The sequence below is a fragment of the Aphelocoma coerulescens genome, chromosome 9, assembly GCF_041296385.1.
Source record: "Aphelocoma coerulescens isolate FSJ_1873_10779 chromosome 9, UR_Acoe_1.0, whole genome shotgun sequence".
NCBI lineage: Eukaryota > Metazoa > Chordata > Aves > Passeriformes > Corvidae > Aphelocoma > Aphelocoma coerulescens.
The window spans coordinates 16,959,090-16,983,350 of NC_091023.1; the positions used below are offsets into that span (position 1 = coordinate 16,959,090).

The 24,261-nt window shown below is 53.6% G+C and overlaps 3 protein-coding genes across 9 annotated transcripts in view; all 3 read left to right on the forward strand.

The window, feature by feature from the left end:
• TFRC (transferrin receptor) lies at positions 1 to 18,263 on the forward strand. Of its 6 annotated transcripts, none has more exons than XM_069024554.1 (19): positions 20 to 146; positions 3,556 to 3,626; positions 5,595 to 5,808; positions 6,406 to 6,625; positions 6,821 to 6,964; positions 7,687 to 7,783; positions 8,145 to 8,267; positions 9,505 to 9,600; positions 9,743 to 9,882; positions 10,262 to 10,431; positions 10,742 to 10,861; positions 11,465 to 11,550; positions 11,666 to 11,729; positions 12,057 to 12,124; positions 12,491 to 12,558; positions 12,936 to 13,017; positions 13,833 to 14,057; positions 14,523 to 14,663; positions 14,953 to 18,263. In XM_069024554.1, the coding sequence occupies exons 2-19, from the start codon at positions 3,594 to 3,596 to the stop codon at positions 15,193 to 15,195; spliced, it is 2,334 nt and encodes a 777-aa protein (XP_068880655.1). In that variant the 5' UTR covers positions 20 to 146; positions 3,556 to 3,593; the 3' UTR covers positions 15,196 to 18,263. The 6 variants fall into 6 exon arrangements, with proteins under 6 accessions (XP_068880658.1, XP_068880655.1, XP_068880654.1 ...); XM_069024553.1 differs by lacking the exon at positions 20 to 146 and adding an exon at positions 1,924 to 2,025; XM_069024555.1 differs by lacking the exon at positions 20 to 146 and adding an exon at positions 2,480 to 2,499.
• Positions 15,163 to 24,261, forward strand: part of TNK2 (tyrosine kinase non receptor 2) — a 25,638-nt gene continuing 16,539 nt past the window's right edge. Inside the window, exon 1 of one of the 2 annotated variants that reach the window (XM_069024550.1) lies at positions 15,163 to 15,226. The gene's annotated coding sequence lies outside the window, so the exon portion shown is untranslated. Of the gene's footprint in view, positions 15,227 to 20,074; positions 20,562 to 24,261 lie in introns of those variants that run through there. The other variant, XM_069024549.1, reaches the window with a different exon arrangement.
• LOC138114735 (uncharacterized) overlaps positions 23,527 to 24,261 on the forward strand; it is a 4,632-nt gene continuing 3,897 nt past the window's right edge. Inside the window, exon 1 of the mRNA XM_069024559.1 lies at positions 23,527 to 24,041. The gene's annotated coding sequence lies outside the window, so the exon portion shown is untranslated. The remainder of the gene's footprint in view (positions 24,042 to 24,261) is intronic.

A 24,261-nucleotide genomic window follows, 5' to 3' on the forward strand; every position in this document is an offset into this window, starting at 1 on the left:
GGAATAAATCCGACTGCCGCCTTGCTTGCCTGAGTTGCGGCATTGCTCCAGGGAACGTCCCGAGCCTGAGCTCTCCTGCAGGTGCCCCTCCTTCGGCGGGACCTCGGTGTGGAATCGCTGCCCTGCGCCTGGCACGGTGTGCACAGGTAAAGGTGCTGCTGGAAGGTGAGGGCTTGGCGGGGGGAGCCCAGGGGGAACATAAAAAACAGGGCAGAGCTGGGACTGCTTTCCCCGGGTTACACTTTCCTGTGCAGCAGGCTGTATCCAGACTGTTGCAGTGAGAAATGATCAGAGGATCCAGCTTGCAGGACTGATCTAAACTCTTTCAGAACCCTCTTACACCTTGGGCTTCCACCAAGGCACCCACCAGCACCATGTCCCACGGTTCAGTCACATGCCAAGTGACAATAGTTTTCCCTCCCATGACTGGCATCACCACAGCTGGGGAGGGATGAATCTGGAGAAGAGAAAGCCTGGGCACTGGAGCCTGGCTCAGACCTCCTCTGCTAAACAGAGCTGGCAGGTCCACCAGCACGTCTTGCCTGAGAGACGCTTTACAGACTTGTCTCCAGACAGCCACACTGAATTTCAGGTCTAGTTAATCCCCCCTCTATCAGAGCAGGAATGTATTGCTTTTTACCAAACATAATCCTCTTTACAATCATGTGTTCTGCCAAACTACAATCTTTCTGCTCCTATCCTTCTTTCCTGGGAGAGGATTTGAGGCAATAATCTGGGCCTACTGATTTATTTTTCTAATGAGCAAGGGACAAATGAGCACAGTACTGCAGAACATGCTCACACATGAACCTTGAAGCGTTCCCTACTTGTGACATGCTTTTGAGGGATGCCCTGAGCTGAAGGACTGAGGCTGGAAGTAGTGACCTTCTCTCACAGTGGGCCACAGGCAGCCTGTGTCCTGATGTGGGCTGTCCATACTTCTTGTGTTTAGGGGCTGGAAGTCATAATACCTACCATGCTTCCCATCATACAAATAAAATAGCAATCTGTGCAGCTCAACACAAAGGAAAGGCACCCCGGGCATCTCTGCCCATTCAGATCTACAAAGGCAGCCCTGAGCATGTGTGACTTGCTGGGACCTGAGGATGCTGAGAGCTTCCCAAGCCAGAGCAAGTCCTGTGTCTGGTTTGCACCACCCAGGGAGGAAAATATTTTTCCTGCCCTCATCCCTCAAAATGCTGAGAGGTGGGAATGCTGAATCTGTGACCTGCTCCTTCTTCTACTGCGGTACGAGCATGCCTTCCCACAAAGAGGTGTTAACCTCATCTCCCTGCCCCACTTTCAGCCCTTCCTGAGGGGAAGCTGAGACTTGGTGTGCACCCAGTGAAACACATGCCACTTGGCAAGTGGCTTCTCCACCGTACCAAGGGCACCTAAAGGCAATTTATAAAGAATGCAGTTTCATTCTTTATAAAGGAATGAGGTCATCGTGAGGAGGGAACCGCTCTTCTACCATGCCTTCAGGGAGAGTACTAGAGGAAATGGCCTTTAGCTGAGATGGGAGATTCAGACTAGGTATTAAAAAAAAATTTTTCCCTGTTGGGGTGGTCAGGCACTGGAATAGGTTTCCTAGAGAGGTGATGGGGTCACCCTGCAAGTGTTTACGAGGTGCCTGGATCTGGTGCTGGATCACACGGTTTAATGGTTTGGGGGTTATGGGGATGGTGCTGGGTTGATGGCTGGACTGGATGACCTTGGAGGTCTCTTCTATGGTTCTGCGCTTCCTTACGCTCCCTCCCCGCAGCAGGGCCAGGTAGGGCACGCAGCAGCCACACGCCCGAGCCCGTGGGGGAGCTGTGCGGGCAGCGCGCCGCAGACCCGCATCAGCAGCAAAGGCGCAGCAGGGACGTGCCCGCGGCTCCGTGCTGGGTGGAGGGGAGCGGGGAGGCGGGGCCAGCTGTGGCGAAATATGATCGCGCTCGGCGATTGGCCGGGCCTGCGCCGGGCTGCGAAAGGGCGCACACGGCACGGCCGCTTAGTTGAGCCGGCGCGGCGGCGGAGCGGGTGAGCGGGCGCGGGAGGCCGGGAAGCGGGGCGGGATGGACGGGCGGAGGGAGGGAGGGAAGCAAGCGGCGGCGGCGCAGGGGCGATGGCAGGCGCAGGGGCCCCGGCAGGCGCAGGGGCCCCGGGCGGCGGCACGCGGCCGCGTTGCATGCGGCAGTGCCCGCTGACCTTGGCGGGGAGCGCAGCGCGGCCCCGCCGCCGCCGCGGCCCCGCACGTCTCTCACGGCGGGCACAGGGGAGACGTGCCCGCGGCCGGCAGCGTATCGCCCGCGCCGCTTATCTGGGGCACCGCAGCCGGGCCCTGTTTGCGATACCGGGGCCGCCCATCCCCGTGGGGCGGCTGCTCAAACGTGCTCGCTTTTCTCTCTCTCTCTCTCTTTTTTTTTTTTTTTTTTTGGCCTTATTTCTGAACGATTGGGGCCTGGCCGCAGGGGCTCGGGGAGGCATCGCGCACCCGGCCAGCATCCCTACCAGGTGCGCTGCCCGCAGGCCCTTTGTGCTTCCCTGCGCCTTCCCGGGTTTTGCTTCTAGCGACCTTTCCATCTGCTCAGTCCACTCGTGCCCTGGTGGGAGCCTGCGGCCTCAGGTTGTCACTTGGGAAAGGCTTCTCAAATCTGTCGGGGTTTCACTGCCATGTGTTCTTCCCCTAAATAAAAGGTGAAATAAGCAATGGCCACTATTAACCTTTGCTGTCCAAATAAAACCTTGCAGAGCTCCCAGGTGTAGAGCTAATCCACGTGCACCTGAAGAGCAGAGCCATTTCTTAGCAGCACTGCTTCAGGGCATACTGGGGTTGCTTACTCCCAACCTCAACACCTGTCTAGTCATTCACTAAATTACGAACATTTTTCAGGAAGAAATGGAGAAGTAAATAAGTTACAATTTAGCTTTCAGATATGTTCGCTGTTTACAGAGAAGTTAAGATTTTAAAAGTTGCTGAAATGAATTTGGGGAGATGCTCTTAGCAATTTTCAGAGACTTTTCAAAACAGAAATTGCCTTCATAAAGTGGTAGAGAACATAGCCATCTAGGCGGGATGTTCGTATTAGAAGTGTTTTGTCAGGGTTGGAGTTTGTGCTGCTTTGCCTTATGGCCTTGTGCCACTTCTCTCTTCCAGCTGGACTCTTCCTGTCATTGAGACAGACCCCAGGAACTTTAGATATCTAGAGGCCATTGTCACAGCTGAGTAAATGCCTCTTGCCAGCACTCCCTGAGTGGAGATGTCCCCGCCATTAATAAGACCCTTGGCTGAACTTAGCCACTGGAGACTGTATTCCCCATTTGTACACATGTCACCATGCCCAAAGCTCAAAGAAAGAGTTGATGTGTTCATTGGAGCTTATAATTGCTGTGGGAACTTTTAGGTTGCTTTGAAGGTTGATGGAGGTTCACCAACATAGTGACTTAGGTGGAAGTATGCACAGAAAATCCATGGGCAAGCAGTGCACTATTGGCAGTGCCTGGCTTCAGGTGTGTAACAGAGGGGCAGGGGAACAGCCTGACCTGACTTGTTATATTCTGAACTTCTAGGACTTTGGTAAAGTTGGTTTGCATTCATCCAGAAGGCAATGGACCATGCCAGAGCAGCAATCTCTAACTTGGTAAGATGTAGTACCCCAATGTTGTTTGTCCCTTGGTGCACTGACGATACTGCAGAAGAAAGGTTCAACAACATCCGTGTAGGAGATTGTATAATATTATTTTTATATTTTTCCATGTAGTTTGTTATCTATTTGAACATACACTGGTTGTAGAATTGAATATAGCTATCCTGTGCAACAGGTGGCTGTGTTGATGGAACTGTATGAAAGATATTTGATCAGTAGTGAGCTATATTTATTCAAAAAAATATCACTACTTATCAGTAGTGGAGAAGATGATGAATCCAAAGCAGCATTAGGTGCTGCTGTGTGGCTGGTGAGCCAAATGTCACTGCAAGTAGCTGGCCATGATAAGGAAGTGGCTCAAGTGGTTCATTGCTGGTGGGGTTATCATTAACTGCTATCATGTCTTGGGTCTCTCAGAAAACTGGTAAGAAAGGGGGGGGCGGGCCTTGAACAAAGTTGCAGAGGGAAGTGCTGCAGAGGAAGCCGTTCAAATGCTACTGGGACAATCAACATGTGTTCTATTGTTACTTGGGAGGTGGGAATTCAACCTCAAGTCCAGCTTTTGAAAGCAACCTGTGCTTGAAACAAATGTGCAGGGGGAGGGACTTCTGAACTTGTTCAGCCAAGCCTGCCAGTCCTAGAGAGCTTGGATTGTGAAATGACCCGAGGCTAGGACTGTGAGTATGGTGGTTTGGTCTCTGAACAAGAATGGAGGATATGTGGGGTTGGGGCATGTTCTCTGTGTGAGGACATGCCTCAAGTGTGAGGGAAGCCAAGCTGTGGAGCAGCTGAGCAGGAAGAGTGGTAGGACAGACTGCAGCATTGCCCTTTCCAAAATCTGAGCAGGCAGTCACTTCATTGTGGGCAGCGTGGGCCAGAGTGGAACTGCAGGTCTGAAATGACATTGGTTTCTTTTGCCCCAGCAAGCAGATATCTGGTCTCTTCACTTCCAGCTCTAACATGTAGTTTGGGAGTGAGCTGAGAACTGTGGATGAGCCACTGAGCTTGTAACAGGGCTTGTGTGCTTGTCACCAGCTGCTTCTCCAGTACAGAGGAGAGGGCTGCAGGAGTGCTGCTCCTTTGGCCTTTAACCAGTCTCACTCCACTCTCCAGCACAACCAGGCAATTTCAGCATCTCTAATGGAAGCTGAGTGGTTCAGCCAGTGCCTGGCTATGCCTGGAATTGAGTTAATCTGAGCAGCTGCCTTGTCCACGGGCTGCTGTTCTATGGGAGGCTGTGCCTTGCACCTGTTTAGAAAAGTGGGCTCCAGACTGGAAACTGCTGGGGCAGTGGTAAAAACCTGTCAAACAGTGCCAGCCGTTGGTGGGCGCGAGAGGCGTAGCCTCAGCTTTCACGTTAGCTGAGGTAGCACGCTGCCCATGGGTCATCTCTCTTCAGCCCAGCTGCTTTGTAACACTACCAGTAGTGTAATTTAAGGGTAGCCTTAGGCAGTTTAATACAAAATTATCCGGGTGCTGGATGAGAGTATTTACATCAAAGTGGATGTGGCTCAAAGGCACAGCCATGAATGGCTGCCTTCCCTTTCCCCTGTCTTCATCAAAGTGCAAGTTGTACTCATTGAAGTCAGATCTGTGTTCTGCTGATTAAGACCAAGAGTTTCTGTTTGACTCAACCTCAGCCATGGGGTCACGTGGGAAATGCCAATGCCATTGGCTGCTTCATATCTGCAACAGACTCCAGGCTAAACTCCGATCAGTGTGGCTCCAAACTTGTGCAGGGTAAATGGAATCTAAATAGACTCTGGAGACCCTGACTGGGTCAGAGTCTTAACTGTGTTTAAAGCATCCAGCTTGACTTCCTGACAGACCAAACGCTCCCTGCATTTAGAGCAGCTGTAGATGGACAAGCAGTGTTTGGGCTGGAGCACAGGTGCAGCTGGCTGCAAGGACTGTAGGCTGGTGGAGCCAACTCTTCCATCACATGACTGCCTTTCCACACAGTTTGGTGGCGAGCCAACGTCATACACGCGCTTCAGCATTGCCCGGCAAATGGATGGAGACAACAGCCACGTGGAGATGAAGCTGGCTGCTGATGATGAGGAAGGAGGGGAAATTGGGAGACCAGAGCACCTGCATGCCAGCATGCCTCCTCCACGGAGGAATGGCAAGAACCTCTGCTTCATAGTCATGGCAGCTGTCCTCCTCCTTTTGATTGGTAAGGAAGGGTGGGAGGCAGCTGCATGAAGTGGACTCTGGTATTGTATGTAATCCAAGGCTGTTAAACTTGAATCTGTATTGTTTTGGGAGGAAATTCAACAACTGGGATCCAGGCTGGAGCCTCTTGTCACTAAATATGTCTAGCTCAGACTTAAGGTACAGCACTGGCACAAAGAATTGTGGCGTTTGACAGTGGAACTGTGACTTAGCTAAAGGGAAAACTGGTCCATGTGGAAGCTTTGGTTTTCCCTCCATTAACACCTAACACTTCTGTAGAGGTGTGGGTCAACAGATGAGTAAAGCCTTTGGTACTTGTCTCTTAAGGATTCTAACACTGCCATTGGCCTAAAGTGAGCGTTCTCCTTCCCAAGTGGTGCTGGAGGGACTCTGCCAAGTGCAAGGTCAGATTTACAGTGCCCCTTAAAACATGCCAGCTCAGGCAAAATGTCAGGCTGCATAATTCTGTCTGTCGTTGGGTAAGCCAGCCTGTCAAAAATGGTGTGAGAGCAGATGCGTCTTAACCATGGAGCTGTGTGGTGGGGGGCTGGTTCAGTCATCTTTCTGCAGCACAAAAAAATACCTGTTCTGTTCACAGGGTTTCTCATCGGCTACTTGAGTTACCGTGGACGAATGCAGAGGGTTAACAGGTGTCTGGATGGAAGTGGCAACTGCGAGATGACTCCTACTGCATCTTACTTCTCAGATGATGGAACAGAGGAGGAAGAGGTTCCCGTACCACGTATCTTATACTGGCCTGATCTCAGAAACATGTTGTCAGCTAAACTGTCAGCTGGACGTCTTGAGGCCAACCTGAGGTAACAGTTCCAGAAAGCTTAGCTAGAGCTTTGGGAGAGGCATGGCCTGTGAGCAGAACTCGAGCTCATTTGCAGATCAAGGGCCTTACAGGTGATGTAGGATGGGGTGTGTTAAACACAGGCTTAAATGGCTTTGCAGGCTGCAGTGCACCCTGATGCTGTAGCCTAAACTGCATGTATATCTGTTACCCACAGGCTAAGAGAAGGTAAGAATTCTTTTGAAGCTGGCACGTTTGAAGATGAGACCACTGCCAGCTACATTCATGACCAGTTTACCAGCTTCCGCTTGGATGATGTGTGGAATGATGAGCACTACATCAGGCTGCAGGATAAAGGCAGGTATGTTAATGAAGAGATGCACATCCCTTCCATATAGCATGGATACCCACAGTCTTGAGCAAACATGTGATTTCTGCTTAAAATGATGTGAAAATTGTGAGCTAGTTACCACTCTGCAAAGATGACCTCAATCTAGCCAAGCAATAACTGCTCCTGCCTCTTCTCAGGCTTTCTAAATCCAGAGGGTCTGGTAGCAGCACTCTGGATGTTTCCTGGGGCAGCTGTTTCCCCCAAGTATGCTTAGGAATTGGAGAGAAAACAAACTTGAGTGAAAACTCAGCTGAAAGGCAGATTCCCTGTGTCTAAAATGCTGGTACAGGCAATTCTGTCTTGTCACCCAGACAGGGCTGCACACCTGGCAGTGGCTCCTCCAGTAGCTCAGGAGGGTGTCAGCAGTCACTGTGTTGTCTGACATCTTGCACCCTCATGTCTTACTTGGCCCTTTTTTGTCAGGGGAAATGAGTTTGCTTAGCTTCTCTTAGGAGGTGACTGAGAGACTTGGAAGCAGAGATTCTTTCTGCTACTTGTCTTAGAAATCAGCCTTCATTAATGTCTCTGACCAACTCCAGAGATTCTTGCATGGAAGTATTGGGATGAGTCTGCCTGTTTCAGGCTCTGTTGACTTGATCAGAATTGTTAGAGCATGAACTGAATACAGTCAGAATACTGAGTTAATTAAATTCTCGTGTGAGAGTATAACGCTGTCTCTCTACATTTAACAGTAGCAACAACCAAGTGTTCATTATAGAAGATGGTCCAGAACAGTTACTGGAGAGTCCTGATGCATATGTGGCGTACAGCAAGAGCGACACAGTTACTGTAAGTGACTCCAGGAGGACCCTGGAAATGTGTCTGCATGCGTAGAAAAATATGTCCAAAATAAGTCCCTTTAAGATATGGAGTGTATAAAGCCCTCCCCAGTTAAGAGAGCTGGGGTGGGTGGTCAGAGTGGGGAGAGGAGTGGGCCCATGTATTCTTACTGCAGCAAGATGCAGGAGTAACTTTAAACTTCCCCACTGGGATCCAGACAGAGCCTTGGCAGAAGTGCTGCTCCAACAGGCATGTTGGACAGGATCAGTTTGCATTGCTGAGCTTCAGCTCCCTACTGTTAACAGCAGGCTGTTTCAGGTGTCTTACTGACCTAGGACTGCTGCATTCATAACCAGTGTTTCTATTCCAGGGCAAACCCATCTATGTGAACTATGGACGGAAAGAGGACTTTCAGCGGATACGAAGAATGGGTGTTCCAATGAATGGAACTATAATCATCTTCAGAGCTGGAAATATAACCCTTGCTGAGAAGGTAAGCAGTGGCTGCCCCACAGGCTGGCCATACTTGGCAACAGGAAGCTATGCTTCCTAGTCTTTGAGGCACAGAGGTATGTCTTTCTTCAGGTGTGTAGAACTCATGTATGTAGGATTGTTCTGCAGGCCTGGTCTTGCTTGTTTGCACTAAGGCTCCACGTGCAGGTCTGGACACTGAGGCTGAGCAGAGCTTGTTACTGTTCATGGTGCCGTTCTTCTTGGCCTCTGGCAATTTGCTGCAACAACCAGGACTCTGGAGTGGTGGGGCTGGGAGGCAGAGGGAGGCAGCCTGGGAGCACCAGGATGCAGAGCTGGCTAATATCACTAGTTACAGCCATAAGGCTGCTAGAAGCAGGACAGCCTTGCCTCCAGGGCACCTCTTGCTGCTGTAGCCAGATACTTTCAAAGCTTGGCTGCAGTGTCTCGCTTGGGCCCTTGCTGACTGTTCCCTTGGACCAAGTGGCAGTGCTGGCACTGTGTGTCCAGCTGGTGGCCTTGCATGCTGCTCTAGTGTTCCCTCTGTAAAGAATAGAACCAAATAGCCAAGCAGCCTAAAGGATCCAAGTGCTTCTGTACGCAAGCCTGTTCCATATCTGACCCAGAGCTGCCCCTCAGATGGGTGCTCCTGGCAGGGCTGGGGCACAGGACCCTTTGCAGTTGGACTCAGCCTGTCTGCAGGCATCTGACACAGGCAGTGCTGGAAAGTGCTTCTGAGAAGTGTGGTCACTGATTCTCCAATCCCATTCCCACTTTTCAAACTGATGTCTAGCCTTGCAAGAGTGTTTGTACTAGTGGCATACCAGAGCTGGGTTGTTGGTGTGTTAAACAGGGACCTGGCTGGTCCAGTCTTCCTCCATTTTCCATGTGAAGATGAGTCTCCAGTGGCTGCTTGTCTTGAAACTAACCTCATTTTGGGAAAACAGATGGAGGATAATCAAAATCAAATAATATTAAATTTTAAGGTGCTCCAAGGAGCAAGTATAAGCTGAAGGAATCATAGACTGAGACACTGCAGTGTGTCCTAACTGTTCAAAAGGATGTTAGACACAGTTTGCCTGGAGCAGGGCTGAGCTGCTAGGATTCAGCTGCCTTATGTATCTGTCAGGTAGCTGTTAAAATCTGTTGTGGAGTTGGGCACTGAGGAGCACAACCCTTCACACCATTACTCCATGTTCTTGCCAGGACTCCCCTTGCTTGCAGTGCAGATGTGCAGTTAATGTTTCTCTTTGCTGCAGGCTGCAAATGCCAGAGAGGAAGGAGCAGTTGGTGTCCTGATGTACCTGGGTCCCTCAGATTACAGGAACACAGATTTGCTTGTCCCCTTTGGACATGTGAGTATGCAACTGGCTCCCCTGTTGCCAGGAACCTCTCTGGCTGGGGCAGTCCCGCAGGCCTCTGGCTCAGCAGTGCCCTTGTGTAGGTGAAAACCGTTGGACTCCGGTGACACTTGAGAACTCCTCTTGCTTTTCACAGGCCCACCTTGGAACTGGAGACCCTTACACCCCAGGCTTCCCTTCTTTCAATCACACACAGTTCCCACCAGTGGAATCTTCTGGACTACCTCGCATTCCTGTTCAGACTATCTCTAGCCAAGCAGCAGCCGCACTGTTCAGGTAACTGTTTCTCCTGTCTGCAGGCTAAGGTGCTGTGGCCTCTTGCAGGAGTGAGGATGGTGTTGAGGTGCTGTGAGACAGAGCTCTCTGCTGCTCTCTGCTGTGTGTGGCAGGGAGCATGTTCTGGAATTAGCTGGAGAAGTGTCACTTGTGTCGGTGTCTCGTGTCTTAAAGATTGAACTTAATCTAGATTTGGATTCCTCTCGGCCTCTGCATTCTACCCCTCCCTGCATAATTAGTGGTACAGAACTGCAAACTCTCTCCTAGGCAGGCCCTGAACAAGGTTGCACCTGCAGTTGCAGGTGTGCATTTTTCACACAATAGCTAAATGAGGTCAGAGCTGGATAACGAGTTCAAAGGATCTTCTTTTTTCTCTCAGAAAAATGGATGGAGAAAAATGCCTTGAGGAGTGGACATCTGGTATCATGGGATGTAAGGTGACAGTGAGCAGCAGCAGCAAGATGACAGTGAAACTGGCTGTGAACAACGTTATGGTGGACAGGAAGATTCTGAACATCTTTGGTGTTATCAAGGGATTTGAAGAACCAGGTAACAGCAGCTGCATTGTGGCTCAATCTTGAGAGGAACCCTTCCTCTTCTGTGGTCATTGGAATGTGACAGCTGCTCCCAGACAGACAACAGTTCTTTCTCGGCAGAACCAAGGCCTTTCCCTGAGGATCAAAGAGAAATCTGAACTGTGCTGCCAGGGAAAGGCTAAATGAAAGGACTCAGTGTGCCAGATTCAGGGATCAGACTGCAGACTCTCTTTCTAGTACAGAAGCTGAAAGCTGCTCTTCTCATAAGTGGCATTTGCAATCTGAAGCTTGCAGCTCAGGTCTTGATCTTGTCTCCTTTACAGATCGGTACGTTGTGCTCGGAGCCCAGAGAGACTCCTGGGGGCCAGGAGCGGCCAAGGCTGGTGTTGGCACTGCCATCTTGTTGGAACTTGCCCGTGTGATCTCGGACATGGTGAAAAATGGTAAATATTTGTGAACAAAAGCACGACGGTGGGAGGTGATGCAGGTCTAGCTCTGTGTGTGTTAACACTGGAAAGCCCAGTTGCAGAGCAGTCCTTTAGAAGGTGTAGGGAATCTGAGAAAGCTTCCTGAGAAGCTGTTACTTGTCCAATACATCTTGTCTGCAGTGAGCACTCACTTCCAAGGGACTGCCTGCCTGTATCTGGTATGGCTCAAATACAAGAGTGTCCTTGGATAACACATGACGCAAACCTTAAACTTGAGCTGTCTGTTGGACAGCCAGGCCTGAAGTGGGAAAACTCTGAAGTGTCTGACCTGCTGGAACAGTGGGGACTGCATGGTGGCACTTAGTGTGAGCACACTTGTCTCCAGGGTTAATTTTGGGCTCGGGCAGCTAAACAGAACAGGGTGGAAATGCAGACAGCATTGTTCTCCTGCGCAGTTCTGCAGCATGTGGGGGCAGGGTACAGTGTCCATGCAGTGTGCACATTTCTCTGCAGCAGCGCTGTCTCAGGAGCGGGCAATTCATCATCCCAGGCCCGCAGTGCTAATCTGCATCTCCATGGGGGAAGGGCAGACATCTCAGTCTCTCTCTATCTTTACAGATGACTACAAACCACGGCGCAGCATTATCTTTGCTAGCTGGAGTGCGGGAGAGTATGGAGCTGTGGGTGCTACCGAGTGGCTGGAGGTATTGTCTGTTTAATAGAATTCTGCAGGATGGCTGTGCAGTTATTCCTGTGCATTAAACATCTCGGTGTTGGCTTGCTACTGCTCATCTTATTAAAATGCTCATTTTGTTCTAGGGGTACGCCACCACGCTGCATGCCAAAGCCTTCACTTACATCAACTTGGATACTGCAGTCCTGGGTAACCTGCTACTCTTTGAGTTTCTCGAAATTGGGTGGGACTAGAATAGCTTGAGCAGACATCCCTCTAGGAATGGGGGCTGTGCCAGAGGTGGCTGGTGGGTGTTTGGCTGAAGAATGGTGTGAGTCCATTTATTCTCCAGCTGTCATTGAAGCTGGAAGGCTGATACAGCCTAAGCCATGAGGAGTCAGCTCTGCTAAATTGCAGTAGACTGTGCTGTGCCTTTTGACGATCCTTTGGCAGCTGTAGCTGTAGATCAGGGCTGGGCAGCTCTAGCAGTAGTGGTTGATTGTGCCACTGTGTCAAATACCCTTTCATTTTTTGCAGGCTCCAGACATATAAAGATTTCTGCTAGCCCATTGCTCTACTCATTGCTGGAGACAACTATGAAGAGGGTGAGTTGAAGGGCCTTGGTCTGATCAAGGTGACTGTGGTTTTAGGAGGAACTGAAAGCAGACAGAGCTGTGCTGGGTCCCTTTCCCCACTGGATACCTTCTGAGGAGAAGGACCCATGTAGGAGAAAAACTGGGGATATTCTGAAGAGCCCTGTCTGAAATCAGCTGGGCTCTGGGAAATGCAGTTCACACATGAAGAATCTAAAATCAGCAAATGCCACAGTTCAGTGGCAGATGTGCCTGTGTGGAGAAAGGTCAGGGGAGCACACCTGACTCTGGCATCTGCACAGCAGTGTAAGCTCCAGGATGGACCTGGAAGCCCAAGCAGAGGTCAGAACAAGTGCACTGACTGTCATCTCTGTGCAGGTAAAGGACCCCACAATGGATTCGAGATACCTGTATAGCAGAGTTGGCTCTGACTGGGTAAAGAGAGTGTAAGTATTGTCATCCATCCCCTGGGGAAAGCAGATCTCCATAGAGGAGCAAACCTTAAAGATTCTGCTTGAGTGTCATACTGCTGTCCGGGGTGGGCTCTACCTTCTGATGTGGGGTCAGGCAAGCATGAACAGTACAGCACTAACTGCTGCCCCAAACTGGCTGAGGCAGCTCAGACACCTCCCTGTGGGACAAGAAGAGCCTTGTGCCAAGTCCAATGGAATGGACAAGTAGATCCAGAGATTTGGTTGGGGCTCCTTCAGTCTTGTCTAGGCAGAGTAGTCCAGTTGGCTCAGAGCTTCAGTTGTAGAGCTTGTAGCTTTTCTCCTGGGGTGCCCAAACCAGTTGGTAACTACTCAGTGCTTATCTTCTGCAGGGTTCCCCTTGATCTGGATAATGCAGCATTCCCTTTTCTGGCCTACTCAGGAATCCCAGTGGTTTCCTTTGGTTTCTACGATGTAAGTAATGTGTGCTTTCCTGGTGTGAGAGCCTCTCAGAGGGAGGAGGTGCAGACTCTGAACCTGGTGGCTGTGGCAGTACTTGCTGTCACAGCTGCTCCTGGGACAAGGCTGGCCTACAGTCTCTGTTGCAAAGTACTGAATACTTGCAGGTTTTTGGGGAGAGGGGTCACTTGCTTTTCTGGAGGCTCAGAATCCGAAGCTAAAAGCAGTAGGAAGATGTCAAGCTGTTGCTGCATCCATTGAAAGGCTGTTCTACAGCCTGCTGGTCACCAATCAGAGGGCATTGTGGAAGCAATATCATTGCCCAGAGCAAGTACTACCTCGGGCTGTTCGGGTCTTCTGCTGCAGCAGCTTGGGGTGACATCAGCCCAGCAGCCTGCAGGTGTGCAGCTGGGAGCCTTAGTGATAGCAGCTCCCTCTCTTAGGAATGCTTGGGGTTTGTTAGTGTCAGACTTGTTTCACAAAAATACTTGAGTTACCCTGACAGGAAGGGTTGGAGACTGCTGCAAACACCAGACTGGGTGGTGAGATTTGCCCACCTACACTTCTGCAGTGAACTCTGAGGGGGTAAATGTCTTTGTGTCTAAATAACAAGCAGAACATCCTGCTGGTCGCTGGAAGCTGTGAGGGATGAGATGCAGGAGCTCCATTCCCTTCCCTGTGTTTTGAAGTTTTGCCACTTGAGTCTTTGCTCCTTAGCAGCACAGGGAGATGGGATGTGGTGGAAGTAACAAGTAACCTGTGGTGGGGGATGAAAAAAGTCTTAACTGGAAAAGCATTCTTGGCTAACTTCAATACCTCCTTTCTTGTAGGAAGGTGATGAATATTCCTTTTTGGGCACTACTCAGGATACTTTGGCTAACCTGAAAGCGAAGACTGACAAGTTGTATCCTCTCATGCATACTGCTGCAGAAGTTGCTGGACAAATAGCTCTCAGGCTGACCCATGATCATGAGCTCTTCCTGGACTTCGATAGATACAGTGAAGAATTGCTATCATTCCAGGAAAAGATTTTGCCCTTTGATTCTGAAGTGAAGGTAAGAAGGACTGTGAATTCACCCTGATGATCATGGGGCCATGTGCTAATAAAGCCCTGTGCCAGTGGATACAGCAGGATGGATATATTTCCCTTTTAGACATAAAAGGGTAGTGAAGTGTGATCAGAATTGATGTTCCTTATGGAGCAGTGCAGGCAGAGTAGCTGTGGCAGACAGATTTAGCTGATCTGGCTGTTGTGAGCTCTTGAGGAAGTGGATGTGAACAGTTTCTCCTCTGGTTATCATTCACAGCATAGTGCAGCTTTGCATCTCATTTGCACCTCTGCTGAAAGTCTACAAGAAACTGTGGGTAGGGAGTGACCTCAGAAGAGCCTGCCAGGAACTTGTTCTGCTACTTGGCTAAACTGGCAAAAAAAAAAAAAAAACAAAAAAACAACACTTTCTTTTTGGTAAGAGAGCAGCAAAAGAAGAAAATCAGGTTTGCTAACAGCTCCTCCCTTGCAGGCACTGGGGCTGACCTTGAAATGGCTGTTTTATGCCCGTGGAGACTTCCAGCGAGCTGCAGATGCACTGAGAAGAGACATTGCAAACAGTGACAGGGAAAACAGGATTGTCCGCAGATCCCTGAATGACAGGATGATGAAGGTGGGTATCTTCAACTGGTTTTTCTTCCTTCACAGAGGAGGAGAGTGCTGGCTGGGATGGGCCTTTCCCTAAGGGGCCATGGGCACTGTGCAGACTGGTGTCTCTTCCACTTGCTTAGTGGCAACATGACAGGGTTCTGCACTTGCTCACGAGAGAGGGTCTGGTCCTTGCAGAGCTGCTGTGAGAAAGGGCTGAGTGGGGATCAGAGATTGGCAGCTTGTCTTGGGGCAGATAAGGAAAGAAAACTTGGGAGGTGAGAGTATAACCCTAAATTTGCACCTCTACTCAGGTGGAATACGACTTCCTCTCCCCATACCTCTCACCAAAAGATGCTCCGTTCCGCCATATCTTCTTTGGCAAAGGCTCCCACACCCTGCAGAGTCTGCTGGAGAACCTGAAGCAGCTGGAAGTCAACAAGGACAGCGTGGATGTGAACAAGCTGAAAGAGCAACTGGCCCTGGCGACCTGGACCATTAAAGGGGCTGCCAATGCTTTAGTGGGCGATATCTGGAATACGGACAACGAAATCTAGACACAGCAAACATCTGGATTACCCATCTAAGGTACAGGAGAGCTGTGTGCTCTCACAGGGAGCACAGCTTCCTTCCTGGCCCCAGCCCCAGCAGAGGGCCTTGCTGTGTAGATCTAGTTCCACCTGTAGCAACACACACAAACTCCCTGTACCTCAGATTTGGCATTGGCACGATTTTTAAATGGCAGCTTCCTGCAGACTTCCAGTACCTTATATATTGTGAAATCTAACCAAAATCCCCTGAAACCTAAGTGAAACCCACTCCCTAACATGGCATTACTTTCTTGTAGATATTCTGGCAACAAAATGTTTTTGACCAAAGTTGAGCATAAAATTTAAATCTCACCGTGACAAATTCACAGGAGGCAGTTTTAAAGCAGAACTAAGATTACCATAAAGTCTCCTCTGACCAGGCTCCCGTCTAACCACAGTCCAAACTGGTCATGTACAGCTGCTTATGGGGTTTCCTGCCTCCAGTGTACTTGAGCACTAAGAGCTCAGTTGTTTCCTGAACTGGTACCTTGAGTGGGGAGGACTCTCATCTATTTAGACTTTCAGTTGTTGGCCACCTAAACCTAGTGACAAAACAGGGAATGAATTCCTCTGAACACTTGTAATGAGGATCCCTTCTCTGACAGGAAGCTGCAGAGAGCTGCAGTTCAAAAATTAAACAATGTATTAATAGCCCGCATGTGCTGGATTACCAGCAAGCTCTGAAGTGCCCAGCCTGCCTTTACTCAACAGCAGGGTCCCAGTGACATCTTGCAGGCTTGCTTCTGCCAAGGCAGGTATCAATACCCAGGGAAAATGACCCAAAGATTATCCAATGTCCCCTTTATATCCTCAGCTGGCACCTCAGTGAGTCCTGCAGCACTGAGAAATGGCTTTAGACTGGCACTTCAGACCTTGCTGCTCAGGGGCCTTGTGTGAATTCAAGTCTCTTGTTGGCCGAACCCTGTTTGACTGATGTCATTTTGCAGGTTGGCTCTTGTTTGGCACTGAGATATTTATTTCTTTATTTATTTATCAGTGACAGTGTTCACTATAAATGGTGTGTTTTTTTATAGAAGATAATTATCGGAAGCAGTGCCTTCCATAATTATGACAGTTATACTGTCGTTTTTGAATAAAGCAGCATCTGCTATTACAATCAAACATGATACTGGAACTTTGCATTCAAAATAATCAAAACAAGCCCCTCAAAAAGTTTGGAAAACTAGCAGTTAAGCTTTCTGTGGCAAAAACACCCCTCTGGAAGAAAATGAAGGTGCAAACCTGGTAGTGAGTCTCCAGGTTGCACTCCAAAGTAATCCTTGAAATGCTGAAAACCTGGGTGGAAATTCCAATACTAGAAATTTGGCTTCCTTGCAGGGTCTGTGCCCCTCTGTGGGCTTCAGACTTCTTCCTGCTTCCCTTTCTGGATGCCGTGTTGCTCTCACAGGGAGCACAGCTTCCTTCCTGGCCCCAGCCCCAGCAGAGGGCCTTGCTGTGTAGCCCTAGTTCCACCTGTGGCAACACACACAAACTCCCTGTACCTCAGATTAGGCATTGGCATGATTTTTAAATGGCAGCTTCCTGCAAACTTCCAGTACCTTATGTATCATGAAACCTAACTGACATTATCGGGGGCAGTGTCTCCCATAATGTGTAAAGAACAAGGTAGTTTTTGCCTACCACAGTGTTATATCGGAGGCAGTGACCTCCATATGTTGCACTATGGGTGTACGTAATTATCGGGGACAGTGTTTCCCATAATTGTTCTATGCTTATCACGCAATGTCATCTGCGAAGCTTGATGGTTAGTATCTAACATGGATTAATTTCCTGCAGTCCTATTTTTTCACTCTCCTGTGGTGATGCAGATACGAATTTCAGTCTGTTGTTATGTACATCCTTAGACTCTTCCTTCTCCATAGGCTGAACCGTTTCAAATAGCTGTGCTGTGTTGAATTGGCTTCCTGCCTCCAGTCACGGGAGTGGTGCTTGAGTGTTTAGTGGAAACTAGGCTAGTTAGACTGTGTGCTCTGTGGTGTAGTAAGCTTCCTTCAAATCAGTTACAAAGACCTGAGGAATTAAAGGTGAATGTAGGGCTTGGGGCTGACAGCTGTCTGGAGGGCTTTGGTCACTGCTCTGGATTGGGTGCACATAAAACTTTGAGAGGCTGGCCTGCTGTGGCACTGGGAGGGTGCTGGTGTGTGTGCACGGGCTGCTCACTCTCCAGTTCTGCCTGGAAATTCCAGTCTTGCCCCCTTGGGTGTTGCATGGAGGGAGGAAAATCAGTGGCAGCTTTCTAATGGTGCTGCTCTGCTGTGTGACCCGAAACTGAGCACTGCTGATGTGTGACACCTGCTAAACTGTGCTGCCTGTTCCCAGTGGCTGTTGCCAGCCCTGTACTCTGCAGTTTGATCTGGCATTTAAACCTAACCTGCGGCTTAATTTTAACCTAAACTCTGCAGTTTGATCTGGCATTTAAACCTAACCTGAGCGAGTGACCTCAGCCCCAGCAGTAGTCCTTGAGGGGAAAAAACATTGTTCAGCTGGAGCTCCACAAGAAGTGGGCAGGGACCGGCCCCCAGCCTAGTTACTGAGCTCAGTGCTCACCAGCTTGGAGGGCTGGATTTTCATCCCTCTCTAGAAACCTGATGCCCAGGCTTGTGCAACTTGTTGCTCTTCCTTAACTTCTCTTAACTCTCTAACTTCCTACAGCCCTGTCTGTGTTAGTGTTTCCTAGTGACATTTCTCTGGATGGCATCTAAGAGCTGCTGTCTGGGAGTCCTCACTGTGGTGTTTGCATGCATCTTGATATCAGACTTAATCTTGTGCATTATAGCCAGCAGAGAGAGACAGAAGACAAAGCTCGTCTCCTGGCTAGGCAGCACAGCCGTGACTACTGGGATGTTGGGATGCCTTGCTCAGTGCTGGCATCTGACTTCTGTGGGGTGCTAAACTGTTTCTGGATTACCTGCTGTTTGCTTGAATAAAGTATTTTTGAAGCTTGAACACTCAGCTTCTCTTGTGGGGTTCTGGATTACCTGCTGTCTGCTTTAATAAAGATTTTGAAGCTTGAACATTCACCTTCTCTTCTGACTTCCTGCAGTGCCATGATGCTGTTGGGGCATTGTGGCCATGGGTGAGCTTGGGCAGCTAGAGGGGGGCTGTTTTCCTGCTACATCAGGGCTGGTATGTGGCAGCTCCACTACCACCTTGTTGATGTGCAGTAGCAAATCTGAACTTCACAGTGCTGCTCAGCTGAGTCCTGCCTCCTCACAGACAACTGGAATGAGGACTCTGGTAATGAGGTGGAGGAGTACAACTGTATGCAAGCCCCCAGACCTCCCCCTTCTTTTGTGGCCATGTCCTACCTCCTGCCTCTCTGTCACAGTGTTGACTCTGAAAAGCCTGCGGTGTACAGGTGAAGGATGGGAGAAGGAGGAAATGTCAGGTTTCCCCCTGGCTGTGGCCTTGCGCGTCTCTGCTGTTGAGAAGGTGGCTGGACAGCCCTGTGGCTGGTTGTGTCCCAGGAAGCCAGCACTTTCTCCTGCATTGTCCCTGCTCTCTGTCATCCTGGAGGTCCCATGGGCCAAGGTACAAATGTAGATGTGGATACTGCTTAGAGCTCTGGGAGGGCAGGAGCTGCCTCCTCAGCCCCAGAGGCCTGCTCAGGTGAGACCCCAGGGGTTTGGGGGTCTGCATTTAAATATGTTCAGTTTCTCTCTGCTGTCCTCCCCCCTCCCTCATACTGGTCTCACCTTGTGCTTTACAAACACCACATCCCGAGAAGTCACACTATTTGGGTGAGTGGCAGCTTCGCCAGGAGCCCAGCTCGAGCTTTATGGGCTGTCCCGGCATAGCTCTGGTCCCTCCTCTTCCCCCGGGGATGATTTACTTGTTGGAAGCACGTCGTTTCCCGCAGCTCCTGCCCGCGCCTGGCAGGGCTCTCTCCCTGCGGTAACTGAGCAAAGCGTCCCGAGAGGCCGGGCCGGGGCTGCGGGAGCCCTGCTGCGGCCGGGCAGCGCCAGCCCCGCCGGGGCAGAGGGAACGGGGAACAGCACCTTCCAACTCACCTGGGAGCAGGCATTTGGGCAGCGCAGGGCAGCCCGCGTCCCCGGTGCAGCGGATCGGTCCCGGGGCCTGGCGCTGCTCCGTGGTGAGTCTGTCCGTGCGTCCATCCCCGTGCTCATCCATCCATTCATCCATCCATCCACTTGTCCGTCTGTCCGTCCTCACCCCCGCCGTTACGTAAAGCGGCGGGGCGGCGCCTTTAAGAGCGGGGCCGGGGGCGGGTCGGGGGCCGTCCGGGCTCCCGGCGGCGGCGGCAGGAGGAGGCGCGGGGGGGGCAGGAGGGGAGGAAGGGGCGGCGGAGTCGGAGCTCCGGAGCTCCAGCGGCGCGGCGCGGGGGGGCTTCCCCAGCGTGCGGGGCCGGGGCGGGGCCCGCCGCCGCGTGCACCATCCGGGGGCAGGGGGCGAGCGGGGCGCCAGGGGTGCCGGAGGGAGGGGGGCTGAGCCCGGCGGTGCCGGAGGGCGGCGGAGTGGCCCCGGGGGTGCAGGAGCAGGGGGGCTTCACCCGCGGCGTGCAGGAGGCGGGGCTGGGGGCGCTGCCCCGCGGCCAGGAGCTGGTGGCCGGCGGCGGGGAACCGAGGGGCGGCGGGGGGGCGGGCCGGTGGCACTGGGTGCCGCTGGGCGAGCGGACGAGCCTGCAGGAGTGGGGCGAGCGGCCCGGGCCCGTCACCGCCCTCGGCAGCCCCAAGCCGGGCGCGGAGCCGCGGCGGCCCCGGGAGCGGGGGGCGGCGCGGGCGCGGCGGCGGGCGCGGGGCGCGGAGGAGGCGGCGGCGGCCGGCGGCAGCCCCGGCGCACGGCGGGCGCGGGGCGCGGTGCGGGGCGTGCAGGAGCACGGCCCCAAGGTCCGGCAGGAGCAGGGCCTGGCCCGGCGGGCGCAGCAGGAGCGCGGCGGGGGGCGGCGGGACGCGGCGAGTCCCCCGGCCCGCGCCCGCTGGTGGGTGCGGCGGGGCCGGCAGGAGGAGGGAGAGGCCCGGGGCGGAGTGCAGGAGGAGGGCGAGCTCTACCCGGGAGAGCAGGAGCACCCCGGCGGCAACCCCGGCGCGCGGACCCCGGCACACCGCCCGAGCCGCAGGAGGTCCGCCCGGGTGTGAGGCCGCACCCCGTGCCCGGTGCCCGCTGCCCCGGGGGTGATCCCAGCCGCGTCCTGGACGTCCGCGGCGTCGATCGTCGCACCCCGCCCCGGCAGGTGCGTGGGCTCGTCCCGCCTGGCATGCCGGCTGTGTGGAGTAGCGCCATGCCCGTCCTCGCCCTCCGGTGACGCTGCAGACCCGGCGCAGGATGCGGTGGCAGTGGCGGTGAGCGCAGAGGTAAGGAACGAGGCGCGACCCCATGTTTGGGGGTCCTGCGAGGGGCAGGGGGGTTCAGGGCTTGGCACTGTGGTGCTGCCCGATTGACGTCTGAGTGTGCTGGTGTGTTGGCACCGTGCCCCGCAGTACTGCAAGCTGCGGTGCTGCCCTCGTGCCCAGGCACTGCGGGACTGCTCAGTCCCGGCCGGCAGCATGCCCGACGTCCTGCTCCAGCTGCCAGGCCAAAGCAGGCAGCAGGGTCTGGTGTGAGTGGGTGCCTGGTGCCCTTGAACTCTCCTAAACCACAGCGGAAGCTGGGGGAAGTTTTTTTTTTTTCCTGGAGAAAAGGCAGCTTTGCTCTTCCTCTTCCCTGGGCTCGTGGGAGCTGTGGCACTGAACAGAGGATCCTTGTCCTCCGGGGCCAGCCCAGCGCCTCGGGGTGTTGTGCTCGGCCAAAACCCCGAGCAGCAGTGAGATGCGGGGAGCCTCTCACCACCGGCCCAGCAGGCAGCACCGTGGCCGTATCCAGCCGTGTTGTGGCAGGTTTTTCTCCTAACAGTCCAGGACCGTTGGGTACTTTTGCTCTTTGTTGCTTTTGCTTTTTTTAATAAAAGTTTTAAGTTAAACCTGGTAAGATGGTGCTGGCAGTCCAGACAAGGATCCCACCTTGCCAGGCGAATCCTGCTCAGCTTCCCCCAGCATGATATGACCCCTTGCCCACTCTGAAGCAGCAGCTGGGGAGGGGGTTTGGAGGTGGCCAGAGGAACCCAGGCAGGGACAGTGTCTCTGGCGGCAGTGCTGGGGCTGGGCTGTCTGGGCAGGACAGGCTGGGGCAGAGCCTGGCGCTGGCACTTCCCCACACCCTTGCCTCCCTGGGGCCACTTGGTGCAGCGGGCACACCGGGGTGTCCCGGTGCTGCTGGGCTCCGGCACTGGCTCAACACCCTGCAAAGGGCGTCCTTCTTGCCAGGTGCTGTGGGCTCTGGAGATTGTGCATTCCCCCCTCTTACTCAGCTGTTCATTGAGCTAGCTCAGGGCAAAGCTTTGAACAAAGTTTTTGGGTACTGGGCTTTGCAAAAGTCTCCTAAAAACAGGACCTGCCTTGTGGGGTGTCTTTGAGCAGGTCTGCGCTACCAGGCACCTCTTTAGGGAGAGGGTACAAGATGGACCCCGGCTGCAGCACACCCATCCTTGGCTGCGGCCCTGCTCCTGCTGCCAGCCCCGAGCCCACTGCTCCCCGCAGGGAGTGGGGGGGTAGAAGCAGCTTCCGCATCCCCCCGTCGGGCCGCGCCGAGGCCTGGGGGTGCAGGGTGGGGGCTGTGCAGGCTGTGCAACCTGTTACCAACCCCTGGAGCTACCAGAGCCTCGTTAGCCAGGTATTTGTTAGTGCAGGGTGGGGTGTAGTGGGTATGGCTGGGGGGGCTGGCGGTGCCTGCCTCTTCCTCAGGCTGCTGCCAGCCTGCTGTCCCACTGCTGTGACTCAGCCTCCCCGGAGCAAGGGGGGCCCGCACGGGCAGAGGAGCAGCCCCCACGGGACCATGAACTACTGTGAGCTTGTAGCCGAGGCCTGTCCCACCCAACTGCACGCCAGCCTTCTCAGCGTGCCTCAGTTTCCTCCTGAGATGTCCCATCCTGCCCCTGGAGCCACCTGAGTTTTGACTTCAGTTGTGTCCATGAGGAACGGCAGCTGTCAGGGGCAAAGCGTCCGGGGGCGCATTACCCACTTGTATGTGTTTTGGGGGACAGGAGGAGGCTCTGCTTCATGCACAGCCCCTGCCAGGACAGGAAGACTTAGGAGAAAATCTTGTTCATCCCTTTGCTGAGCAGCCCTGGGGGAGGGCCACTGCTCATGCTGCAGCCTGGCTAATTAGGGTGCTGTCAGTTAGTGCTAATGACCGGCAAATACTGGATGGTCTGGCCAGGATGCTGCACTGCTTTGGTGCTGGGGAATTGCGGGGATTGAGCCCTCATCCTCCCTTCCAGCTTCCCTGGAGCTGGAAGGGAGGATGAGAGCTCAATCCTGCCTGCTCCCAGCCCAAAGGGGAGATGCTGCTGTGTGGATGTGGCTTTGTGCCTGGCTGGCCTGAGACCTGACAAACTTGTTATGTGCCAGCTGCAGCCCAGCCCAAGGACACCTCCTGTACTGGGGTGGAGATGGGGGTACTGCTCGCAGCACCCCCGTGGTGGAGGGGCCGGTTGGACCCAGGGGCTGAGGGTGCATCCTGGTGCCCCCCTTCCATGGCAGGATTGGGGGCAAAGCTCACTTGGGGAGCAGGTTCACAAAGGCTCTTCCAAGTGCCTGGGCAGAGCAGGTCATGACTCTGGATGCAGGGAGACTTCCCATACCTTAACCCCCAGGAAGTCTGGAGCATCTGGGGTGGACAGATGGGGGTGCCAGGCAGGGAGACCCATTCTGACCTCTCCCACTTCGCCCCAGGGGGACCCTGAGCCCGGTGTCACCTGTCACCCTGACATTTTGCTGGCAGGCACAAACCAGCCTTACATCAGGGCAGGGTGGCAGAGTCCCTACTGTGGTGGTGACACCAGGGCTCAGTGATGCTAAGCCAGCTGCCCTCTCCACCTCCCCAGCAATGAGGGTGCCAGGGACTGTTGCTTTGCATGTTTGTCCCCCAAAACACTGCACTGTGACCCTGCCTTGGTGGGAGAGCTTGGGGCTGAGGTGAGGATCAGCTATGGGGTCAGCAATTGCCGCCCATGCCAGCGAGCTGGGAGGTGCAAGACAAGCTAAGCCCGCCCCAGCTCGACCTGCGGAGCGGATTTAGCAAAGGAAAGAGGCTTAGGGAGGGGATTGGGGTTGTGCTGGGATGGGCCCCCCCCCCCGCCCCACATGCCTGTGTCTTTCCTTCCCAGACAGCCATTGCTGCAGGCAGAGGCTCAGAGCAGGGGATGCCCTGTGCTGGGGGGCAGGATCAGGCCATGGGGCCAGGCTCTGGGAGCCCAGAGATGGCAGCGAGGAGGGGCCTGGCACCTCGGCCTCCCCGGCCACCCCTGCCACAGGGGTCCCCAGTCCTTCATGCTGGCCCCCCGAGACCTCCTGCTTGCTCCATCCGGCCAACCAAGCAGCATCAGGTGCCAGCACTGAGGGAGGTAAAGCACCCACTGGTATGGGGATACGTGGGGTGGCGCAGGCCAGTGAGGGGCTGGGGACAGTCCCCGGGAAGCTGGGTGGCAGCAGCATCCCACAGGTGGGCAGGATGCAGGCGGCAGCCCTGCCTCTGGGGGGAGCAGGATGTGTTTGTACGCGTGGATGTGTGCATGTCTGCACACCTGCGCCGTGGCAGCCGGGCTGGGGAGTATGTCACCACAATTTGGGGCCGCCCTCGGGGCCCTGCAAGGGCTGAATGAGCCAGCCCGGGGTGACGGTGTGGCTGCCCTGCTGCAGCCGCAGTCAATGAGATCACTTCCAGGCGACACAGCTGCCAGGAAGGTGGCAGGAAGGTGGCAGGCAGGCTGTGACAGTGAGCAGGGTGATGTGATGGAGGTGAGTGGGGGACCTGGTCCCCCTCTGGGAGCTTGTTTTGGGGACCTGTCACTTCCTGGGGTTCTCTGTGCGGGGTGGTGGGCATGGGGGATGCTGTGGCACTGGTCGCAGGGATGTGGGGCCAAGTGTGGTGTCCCAGAGGGCTGGGGAGCTCCGTTGTCCCCGCAGAGGGGAGGGACACTGGGTTCAGTGTGGCTGTCACACCCTGGAGGGTAGAAGA

Coding starts and splice junctions, on each gene's coding strand:
- TFRC (XM_069024554.1), top strand. CDS start 3,594: ATGGACCATGCCAGAGCAGCAATCTCTAACTTG. Junction 8,268..9,504: donor ATATAACCCTTGCTGAGAAG/GTAAGCAGTGGC, acceptor TCTTTGCTGCAG/GCTGCAAATGCCAGAGAGGA. Junction 11,730..12,056: donor CTTGGATACTGCAGTCCTGG/GTAACCTGCTAC, acceptor CATTTTTTGCAG/GCTCCAGACATATAAAGATT.